This window comes from Paramacrobiotus metropolitanus, unplaced genomic scaffold (assembly GCF_019649055.1).
Source record: "Paramacrobiotus metropolitanus isolate TYO unplaced genomic scaffold, Prichtersi_v1.0 Parri_scaffold0000102, whole genome shotgun sequence".
Classification (NCBI taxonomy): Eukaryota; Metazoa; Tardigrada; class Eutardigrada; order Parachela; family Macrobiotidae; genus Paramacrobiotus; species Paramacrobiotus metropolitanus.
Window position 1 is genome coordinate 417,254 of NW_026570322.1, and position 11,645 is coordinate 428,898.

Genomic DNA, 11,645 nt, shown 5'->3' on the forward strand with positions numbered 1-11,645 from the left:
ACAACAGAAAGGTCGCCATAATTATCTGTCTGACTGAGGTCGTTGTGCTGACCCTGATGCGCATTCCGGGAATGATTGTGGCGCTATCCAATTATACTGGACCCGAATCGTGCCGGGATCATATGGCTCTCCTCAATCGCACCCTGCCGGTGTACGTTCAGGTCATAAAGTATTCGTCCACTCCCTTAGGCTGGTTTATTATTGCGAGCCTTCCGTATGTACTTTGGAAAAGATGGCACTCGCGAAAACGACTAGTCAATCGAACGTACTGCGGCCCCGTGGTCGAACAACCGTCCGAACTCGAGCGAACAGGTAATTTCTTACATTTACTTCGACGTTTTTTGCATTTCGGGCACTTCGGTAATATAAGTGGATTGGAGTACCAGGCATCACAGACCCGAAATTCTCTGCACTATTCCACACTGGAAAAGTTGATAAATTTTTATTATTTTTATTTACAACTTGTATAAAAACAATAATGATGGCGTTTTGAAACTGTTTCGTCATGTGGACAAGGCGACAACACTATTTACGATATCTGGTACGCGAATCCACAATGTTAACATCCCGGAATGTCAAAAATGCTCCTAAAATATTCCTAATTTCGTACACAGATACACTGGGAATTGTTGTTTTAACTTTCTAGCGCTTCGAGGAAAACGATGTTGCTGCATATATATGATTGGACATAAGCGACACAGATCAAATAAGCTTCTGGTGTTTTTCCTTATGGTGCTCATCATTCTTCTAACCTGGGCTCCTAGTTATTTTTATAGTTGGTTTTTCCAACGGTCCGCTTTAGGAACTACAATAACTCATATAATATTCTATCTATCCAGCATCAGTGACCCCATTGCATTTTTCTTCGCTGCCACACCTCTTTCTTGATCCTAAAGCTAAACGTTTCAGGTGAAAACCAGACGTGCAAAATAAATATGGGTGAAATAGGAGTTATGCTATAAATATGGGTAATATAAGCTATTGAGTTATAACGCAACTCTGAAGCGTAACTCGTCACGGAAAAAACAAAAACGTAACTCTAGTGTAACGCAAAAATAAATTAGCGCAGCGTTCCTGTAGGGTAACTTTGTGGTTTCGCATCATTAGCGTACGTACAAAAACATTAAACACGAAACACAAAAGAAACGAGGTTCTCTAAAAATTTTAAATTTTGGAAGTAATGATTTAGGAAATAAATTAAGTGAGTCAATGACTACAGTGATTACGGGTAATACAGAGCTCGGGATTAAAATTATCAGTTTAAACAGCTAATAAGTATGGCAGTACGGCATTTACTATACATGCAGTACTTTCTAGTTTCTGTCATTAAATTCGTGTTTGGCTACACCCAGTGGACCATTGCCGATGAAAGTGTTTTTTTTTTAAATGGAAGACCTTAGAAGTAGTGTACTGTAAATTCCTCGAAGTTTATGGCACAAGCACAAAGTGTAAACAACACAACGCACATGCCATGACACCGTTAACAAACAAGTGTTGGTAACATGGTATCCGGTGCAAACACGTGACGACGAAAATGATAGCAGATTGCAAGAACTAAAGAAAGATTTTCTTTGGGTTGTGCAGGAATATGATTACCCAATATTGGTGCATCGATTTTTAATTTATTGTGTGTACAGTTAAAGAAATGCCAGGAGTAGTACTACATTTTAGAACCCGTTAATATTATTATTAACTCCCTGGAGCAGAAAATTACCTTCCTTTCATGGGATTTCATCGGATCCTCTTGGCTAGAGGAGTAGTACATTTTAATTTCCTGCCGATTAATTAATACTCACCACATATCTGTAAGTACTGTAGTATTTTCCGCCAAAAATACTAAAGTAAATGATTGCGCGGGTATGTTTTCAAACCTCAGATTCCACTAACATCGGAAAACAAACTAGTGCGGTCCGACATGACCTTTGTATACTAAATAGCAAGCAGGCCCTTCTTTAACTGGACGAAAAACATGGGGTAGAGGACGCCATAGAAATCAATTTCTTTGGCATCCCACACCGGAATGAAAATGGAGTCATGGTTAACCTTGGTCTTGTCCCTTGTTTCTTCGAAAACTCATTATCCATGCTCTATATTTCTTCTTATTTTCTGATATCAGCGCTTTTGCAGCAAGACAAAAGAAATGCCAGGATAATTAATTTAACTACTTGACTATTTGCAAAATATCGTGATATCTGCATTGTGCAACGCTGGTTTCTTGTCTCTCTGACGTAAATGAATGAATACTAACCTGATATTATTATTACTAGTTCTACGATTCTTAACGGTGCAGGTCATCTGGAACAAGTAATCCAAAAATTTTCTTCCGGGATATTCAGTGAATAGTCTTACATGTGACTGAACTTTTATGTTGGAGCCGATCTTCAAAATAATTATAATTTAATTTTCTAGGCAGGATGTATCGCATGTTTAAAGTTTATAATGTTGAAGACAATGAAGGTTGTCTAGTCGTCCGCGCCAAACAAAGTATTCTCAGTTTTTAAAGTGCATACTCGTACATTAACGACAATCGCAGTTATAAATTTTAGGTACCAGAATGGGGACAAAATATGCATAGATTTAGCAACTCGAAACTTGTTATAATTTTGATTAATGTCTCGTCTGACGTCAATCAATCAGGCGCACCTGTTTATGCCTCATCATGTTCGCTATTCTCTATCTCTTTTGACCTAAGATTTGACGCTTTTGCAGCAACAGAAAAGCAAACGGCAATCCATTTAAAACATAACGGCAAATTACGCCTGCGAAGTGCGAACTAGCCACGCACAGCTCCATCAGCCAATGCACGCCAACGTGCATTTTTCTAGTTAAATCAAATTTTCAACTGTCTGCAAAATCTCTTTCTACGAATATCTCCGCTTCGCAACGCTGGTTGTCGATTTTGTGATGAGCATGAATGAAGCAGCCTTATTATTTCTACGATAATTAACGGACCAGGTCATCCAGAACATCCGATGCCAATAATTTCCCGCTGGAGTATCCAGTAAATTGTTTAACACGTGGCTAAACCTCAGGATAGAGCCGACCTTCAAAATTATGATTTCATTTTCGTGGCAGGATTTATCGCCTGTTTACAATGTTAAAGACGATTAAGGATGTCTAGTGGTTATATTATAAGGTAATTAAGGTCTATGCCGCAGTTATAGTACGTTTTATTTTGGCTCTTACCTGTCGCCGTCGGTTATAGCTTATAGTGATTATTGATACGAATTTTATTTTATACGAATTCCAATAACTGCATGCCGATTGCCGAATACTGAAGCGTTCACTGTGACATGATTATGTTTGAACTGTATGGCTTACCACACTGCAGCTTTTAGGGTAATTTTAATGATGGTAAAATGAGACTTTAATTATACAGTTAACTCAGTTCATTCCGTCTTACGCGACGGTTATTAAATGTGTTCATCAATGATTAAATAGACAGCCTTATGTCAGTGTTTCTGTGATTGTCAGACTGACCTTTCTTTAATAAAGCACACCAGTGCACAGTCGTACTTAGCATTGTGGGCGCTTGAGAAGCACACCACTTAGCTCCATATGTTAAAGTGTTTTAGTACTGAGAAGCGTTTTGCATCTGATGAATTATGGCAACTAACAGTACCTTGTCCTTCCGCGGTAACAATTCCATCCCGGCCTCCGATTTTCGAGAAACAGGCGCGCTGATCATGATCGCCGAGTATGCAGTCTCTTTGATACTATCCGTACTCGTGCTCGGATACTACATCTATTACCCGTCCTTGCGTACTGCATTCAACGTGTACATCATGCACTTACTTTTCCTTAAGGCAATCTCCATGGCGCTCGGGATACCGGCTGTGGCTTTAACTGTGGCTGGACGTACGCCGTTTGACACTTTTCCGTTCTGTGTGTTATACATATTCCGCGAATGGACCGTGCAGAATGCAGCATCAACTGGACATGTGCTGATTGCCGTCAACCGCATCTGGGCGGTCACCTGGCCGATTCATTATCGAAAGTACCACAACAGAAAGGTCGCCATAATTATCTGTCTGACTGAGGTGGCTGTGCTGACCGCGTTGCGCATTCCGGGAATGGTTGTGGCGCTGTCCAGTTATACTGGACCCGAATCGTGCCGGGATCATATGGCTCTCCTCAATCGCACCCTGCCGGTTTATGTTCATGTCTTAAAATATACGGCCACTCCGTTGGGCTGGCTTATTATTGCGAGTTTTCCGTATGTAGTCTGGAAAAGGTGGCAATCGCAGAAACGACTGGTCAATCGGACGTACAGCGGCACCGTGGCCAGTCAACTGTCCGAAACCGAGCGAACAGGTAATTTCTATTATCCCTAGAATTTTGTGTGCACCGTACTGACACGATCACTTTCACTTTGTCTAGCGTTCCGTGGAAATCTATCTTGTTGTATCCGTACGCGTGGACAGGGATCGAAAAAGCTTCTGGTGTTTTCGCTCATGGTGCTCATCATCCTTCTAACCTGGTCTCCTAGTTATTTTTATAATTGGTTTTTCCAACGGTCCGCCTTGGGAACTACGACAGCTCATATAATATTCTTTCTATGCAGCATCAGTGACCCTATTGCGTTTTTCTTCACTGCCACACCTATTTCTAGAGCCAACAGCCAAGAGTTTCAGACGAAAGTCAGATCTTGCAAAAACTGATGTCATACTTGTCTACTCGTTTTGTTCGTGTGTGTCGCTGCTGAAGCACTATGATGCTGCAGTATCAATATGTTATACTCGTACATACCTGTACTATGTATGAATGCCACTTTATTTTGGATGCGCATTCGGTCTGTTTTTGTCGTTGGAGCTACGCAATAATTCACCGAAAGAGAAAACCGGGAAATTTAGCAGCACGCAGCCAGCTGCAACTAAAACACCGTTTCGTCGACGTTGCGTTCTTGAAATCTATGGAAAATAAAAGGATGGAAGCGTGATAATTACCGCCACCTGTCAATGATGCCCGAAAAAGTTCTTCCGGCAACGGGGTTTTATACTTTGTTGCTACTAGAGCCAAGGGAAGAATCTTTGTTTTGTGTAACAAGGACGAAAGCTTTTGGTGTCATTGGTTTGCTTGGCATGTGCGTTGTGTTTGGACGACTTCATACTTGCAACGTCGGGACGACTTTATACTTGCAACCTCTTTGTTTTAAGAGACTAGGTACAGTAGCTCTTTATATAAGAGAATGTGAAAGTGTTCCTGTTATCACGAAAACAAAATTTTGATTCGTATTTTTAACATATTAGCCAGTGTCCAGGCCAATGTTCAGTTTTTACCTGAAGCAGATACTAAGCGTAATGTCAGACTACCTGAAGCAGATAAGCGTAATGTCAGACACACTACCATCCTCAATGCCTTACATAAGGTCCACTCCAAGAGTATCAAAGGGTAGCATACTAGCAGCTTATTTTGCTCACTTACGATGGCGCGAAATTAAAACGTCGTGATGTATTTTGTGAACGCGTTGAGCCGTGTTCCCTGGTGCTTGTAGTTTTCCAGCTTGCATCGAAGTTCGAAGTATTGCATGTTTCAAGCTCTTGCTGAAAGGTCATGACATGTTTATATGTATATATGCAACGGTTTTGCATTACGAGTACTGAGTTACGAAAATCACATAGTACGAAGGCTGTGATCTGGACAATTTACTAGGGTTTACGATCTATTCCGATGTTAGGGGCCACCAATAAATGTACCGTAGTATACAGATTTTGTGGTTAATTAACATCACCAAATATGAAAACGTTTGAGTGACATTTAGTCTGGTTTCTTTGAAGCCATGCTGGTGAACTTATTTCAATGAAAAGTAAATAGTTTCCGGGAAATGTAATTACGTCTTGCAATAATTGTTAATCTTTCAAGTGCCGTAATTACTCGGCTCAAATAAAAATAAGTAAGTCGCTCGAAATCCGTGGTTTTTATGTGTCAAGCTGCCGTAGTAACAGAATGCATTCGTGTCTATTAGTATTCTGCATTTACGCAATACTATGCTGTGTATTACTGACATATAATGGTTAATATATTTGCACGAGGTACGGAAACCTATGTTGTGCTGTATTTGGTTCCGTATACCTGTATATGCGATAAAAGCTGCCGCTTGGCCTGATTCCTAAATCAGTAACGTTCACAATTTTTTACAATATTGCAGTACGTGCGTGCAGCCGTAGAGGTACCCACAGCTTTAAAAGCTTTGATCCATTATGGCGTTGTAATCGAATTTTTTCGTACCAGTCTAACCAGAAACGTTTGCTTAACATGTTAAGCAAACGCTGCTGGTGAAATCAAGTATTTTCTTTTCTTGATAGCACAATCACTTTTAGTAGTGATGGTGTCATGAAAAAAACGCTTGACTGTATGTTAATAAAAGACGTAACTTCGGCACTCGACGATCCGTACAACTGAATGCATGCAAAACTAACATCTATGACCTTGAAGGAGAAAATCATTTTCATGCAAACACTGTACGATCATGTTTGTGCTAGAAACTGTGAAATCATCGTTGTTATTAAGGGTCTTATGACTTTTCGCCTAAATTTATCTCTGTATTACGCAGAAGCGAAATTGCTGTTAATTGGCAGCATCAGGTGTGTATATTACGCGCAATTACCCCGCTGTATTTAGATCCGCGGTAAAGTGATCTCAGCCTCTTAGCTGCAGCGGAAATGAATTACCGCTGGATACAATGCAGGCGGGGGAATCGCTGTTATTAATCGCTCCACTGAATGCCACAGCAGATCGATGGATACGCGCAGCGGCGCGCAAGTGTATACATGCATTATGGCCTTGGGATAGAAAAAACCGGCCTGCCGCACACACCGTATGGACCGGGATAATTCGATTAGACAGCTTTTTCCGGGAGAACGTGGTATATAGATGTGTTATTCTGCGGCTGTGGCGCGCGCACTGAGTCGATAACGACAAACACTCCTCTGTGTAAATACCCGTATGAACCCGGTGCGTCAATTTGTGATCAGTTTTTCCCGCGCACGGTTGTCCACTGCACAGTCATACTTGTACCGCGTATAACCGGGTTTAATAGATAAATCAATATGAATTGGCTTGATCGACGGGAAGATGTCAGCGTACTGTTGTTCCTGTTAACCGCTGCATGCGTTGATGGACTGATTCACACGTGTTGAGATACTTCGCGGAAACTGGTGCGGGATTTATGTCCTGGTGCTGCGTGTTGGAGACTGGAGTGCAGGTTATTAGCGCAGATTTGTGGCAGCTCTTTGTCTCGTCGGTGATTCTGTGTCGACAATTAAAGAAAATGCCAAATGATGGATTGGGAGCGCAGCGGAATGCATGCAACCATTTGCCGGCTTTTATGTGCTAGCTTATATGCGATTAGCCGATGGTTCTTATAACACGGCATTATGAAGCAAAACGCCGATATAATGGCGGTGGAGAATAATAAGAGCGAATGGGTTTGTAAAAATATGGAATGCTGTGAATTGTATTCATTTGTTATTGGGATTTGCCAAATGATTGGTGGAGTGTCTATTGCTGGAATGGCTGCAACAGGTTTGTACCTCGTACTTACGCGTAAGTACTGTATGTTAATTATTATGTAATCTTTATACGCATGTAATTACTAAATTCTTAGATTATTGAAATCATGCAAATCATACTGAACAATCATCTATATGCACGTGTATTTATTGTGCATTCCTCACAAAAATGCATGCCGGTAAAATTATAATTATTATTATTATTACGGCACAAGAGCAGACAACCCCAAAGGGACTTCAAGTCTGGTCGAACAAAAAACATTTGAGCGCTAATGCAAGTATTTAAGACAGATCGACAGATTTGAGTAGAAATTTAAAGGCAGGTACAGAACTTGCATCAAGAATTTTAAGGTTAACAGCAATAATTTTATCAAGCAGACGCTTTAATCGAATTTATTAAATCGAAATTCCATAGTCGCCTCTCCAATAACTCTCCTTGCCCGTGCAGCGTCGACTCTTGCCGGTTTTCGTAAATTATGTGATTCTGTGTGATTCTGTGTGAATAATGTGATTCCCTAAGAGCTGTTTGTGAAAATATTTTTTTTGCAAAAACAATAACAGTTTTATCGCTAAATACTGTTACTAAAAATATTTCTTAATCATTCTCTGTACTGAGGCGTCATAAATTTCGTTGAAATTGTAATAAACTGGAAAACTGTCGGTTTCCAATAAACCTGAAGTGGTATGTCGAGACGTTTTATGCATAAATAAAACGTTACTCTACAGATCTTGCATTATTTACGGATGTATCGCTAAGCGGTTTACAGCAGGCAGCGAGCAGTTTGAGTACTCGTACTAAAGCCTAGCATCAGCGGAAGTTTCTTCATCCGTATGTGGGCTCATTAAATATTAATTAGATTAGTGTTTCTGTTAAAATTTTTACATGTCAAGTTTAATTTTGAAGAAATGGTGCCTCTAAATTATTGATCAACCAAAAGTAGCACTGGGCAAAAATTGCTGTATTTCGATTCGATTTGTGCTGTGCAGTGTGCATACATGTTACAGATGCTTTATTAAGTTTTACTACTGAATTTGGACTATGTTATTTGTGTGTCTCACCAAGAAATTCGCTGTAAATTAGTGATGAATTTGAAAATTGCATTCGAGCGTAAACCATATCATACAAATTTAGCTAGGCCTCAATTTCCAAGAGATAATTACATCCCCGGTAATTTCCTTCGCGTTCGGTGTTTGTACACTGCCGCTCACTTCATCTGTCAACCAACACCCCGACCGGAAGCGCTTTTTGCCGTCCATCAGCGCATTATTAAGCCAAAACCGAAACCTGACACCATACATGACGCAACCATCATCCGTATGCTGTTGCAAAAACGGTTTTCTACCATTTTATTTACGGAATCATGTTTTTGCCTCCATCATATACAAACATTTCTATCCTCAGTCTCTGTACAGTACGTTCAAATTCAGCTCAGTTTACTTCGAAAACACAACACAAGTGACCTTAATTACAGTCCTGTGGTATAATGACCGCAGCGTCCCGATTTAGTCTATATTTTTTGCGACGCAGGTGACGATGATTATCGGTTATTTGTTTTCGGCTAACGACACCTTCTCTGACGTCGTCAACCTGATACAAAAAGCGTTCTCCAGAAAGCTGTTGACAAAATGGCCTGATTACACGGTATTCGATGGCATCTGTTTGGGCTGAAAGGCATAATGAAGACCCTGGTCACAGCGACAATTGACTGAGCCCACACACTAACCGATTCATATACTGGCATATCAAATAGGCACGTGCTGCCGCGCGGGGATTGGGAATATAAGGATTAACGGGATAAACTTTGAATATACTGTATTTTGTATTCACCAAAAATCAATCCGCTGTAAAAATGATTCAGTAGCAGGCAATTATTTTTTTACATCGAAGTGACAATCAACTTAGGGAGGCGTGAATAGCTGTAATCTTTGACGCTTTCATAAAAGGCTAGACCGGCGAGAATAACACTATTATCGACGGCAGTACCACTTTGCATTATTGAACGTTATACAATACCGACTGCTACCAGGGTACTACGCACATTACCCATGAAAATATCGTAAACATCGTTAGATGGAATTGCTTTTAAATTTCTGAGCGCAGGCAATTCAATAAATATTCATAACCTGCAAATTTTAAGCAGCGGTATACAAGAAGAGTTCATGCAGTTGAATCACAGAAATCGGAATGTACTGTATGTACAAAAGCATTGTGCACAATACTGCGCCTAATTACAATTTACGCATATTAATTTGTGGCTAAGCTTGCGCGACCTGGATGGCGATTCAGAGAAAATTAAATCAGCTCTGTTGAGAGCCATTTAATTCACTTCAATGCCATGTCCATAATTACTAATTCACACTTACTACGGACTGTGGAATTGTACTTCTAATATCAACAAATCAATGAAATCATTTATTTATACTGTATATTATACCTGCTTAATGCTTTTTGCAGCGGCTCTCTGGCTTCCCTATACGGAATTCTACGCGGTACACGCGGCGCTCTCTCTCATTGGCCTTCTCTGCTTCTTCGCCGGCATCTTCTCCATCATCTCCGCCCTGCATCCGCCAGATGCGGCCCGCGTACCCCGCAGTGTCCGCTTACAGCTGATCACCAGCATCGTCTCCATCCTGGCTTTACTGGCCACCTTTCTCGGCATCATGATCCACTCCGGCTATGCGATCACCTTCCCGGATTACGTGCTCCCGATGATTGACAAGCGGATGCCGGAAACGGAGGATCCGCGGAAGCGCTACCTCCGCGACATCTACATCGCCCTGACCGTGGTGTGCGTGGTGCTGGCACCGCTCCTGGCCTTGACCGCGGTGTTGGCCGTTGCCATTGGCTTCAAGATTGATGATGATGTGTATGAGCGGAAGAGCGCGGAGGAACGGGAAGAGATGCGGCTGATAAATAAGAAGGGCGGCATGCAGAGGCTGACGGTGGAGAACTACACCAACGGCGGCCGATTGTGTCCGGCTGGAATGGCCCCGGAGAGATCATCCATTTCGGCTTACGAGTCTTTCTGATCGCTTTCTATATTTCTGGTCAATTGTTTCCAAATCGTTCTTTGGGTATCGGATTAATTTTCAGTTTATCGTTGTCGAGTTTCGAGTACCTTTTTTTGACAGAGAACGTCATAGTTGTTCGACTGAGTGTAAAGTGGATTCCGCAGATCATCTAAGCGGAAGCAAAGTACAGTATGAGCATACCTTACGCGACATTTCCTTCGCTGGTTGCACAATCGAAGGTAAATTGCGTATAACAAATCTGCCAAAATCATGGTGCTATTTCCGGCTTGAAAGACAAAAAAATTCATTTTTTGCCGCCAAAGAAAAAGAAATTTATAACATTTCCTTTTTTGCCCACATTTTCCTTTTAACCTGAGAGTTTCTAGCCTTTCTGTATTTGCCGTAAATGTACATACAAGCTCAACCTCGGCGTCCGGCCTCGGTTGAGAATTTTTAGAATTGAAGAAAGTAATTCGTAATTTTATAAAGATTTAGTAAACGGAATTTAACTTGATCGGAAATGCGGTTTGTTTTGAATTTGTCACTGTAGTCATTAAGTACTCAATCTTACAGAATTCAGCTAAGTCAGTTAGTTATTTCGGTAGACGGTTGAAAGTGTAAATTTTGTTTCGTGTAAATTGTCGTCTACAAAGGTTGAGCCAAATACCTTATCAGCCAAAAATATCATTAATAACATATCGGCCAAATCCCTCCTCTATCTGACCAAAAAAATTCCCTTTTTTTCTATGACCGGCGAAAATTCTTACACCTCTGGTCTTACCGGTGAAAATCTCTGTACTTCTATCTGACCGGCGAAAATTCCTGTACTTCTATCTGACCGGCGAAAATTCCTGTCCTTCTATCTGACCGGCGAAAATCCCTGTACTTACAGATATATCTGACCGGCGAAAATCACCGTCCTTCTATCTGACCGGCGAAAATCTCTGTACTTATATCTGACCGGCGAAAATCCCTGTCCTTCTATCTAACCGGCAAAAATCCCTGTACTTCATCTGACCGGCGAAAATCACCGTCCTTCTATCTGACCGGCAAAAATCCCTGTACTTCATCTGACCGGCGAAAATCACCGTCCTTCTATCTGACCGGCGAAAATCTCTGTAC

At 41.1% G+C, this 11,645-nt stretch overlaps 1 protein-coding gene across 1 annotated transcript; it reads left to right on the top strand.

The window, feature by feature from the left end:
- The first annotated feature begins 6,459 nt into the window (after nucleotides 1-6,459).
- Nucleotides 6,460-10,767, top strand: LOC129597262 (uncharacterized). The gene is made up of 2 exons (XM_055494744.1): nucleotides 6,460-7,524; nucleotides 9,967-10,767. Exons 1-2 carry the CDS (start codon nucleotides 7,377-7,379, stop codon nucleotides 10,539-10,541), a joined length of 723 nt encoding a protein of 240 aa, XP_055350719.1. The 5' UTR covers nucleotides 6,460-7,376; the 3' UTR covers nucleotides 10,542-10,767.
- The last annotated feature ends 878 nt before the right edge of the window (nucleotides 10,768-11,645 follow it).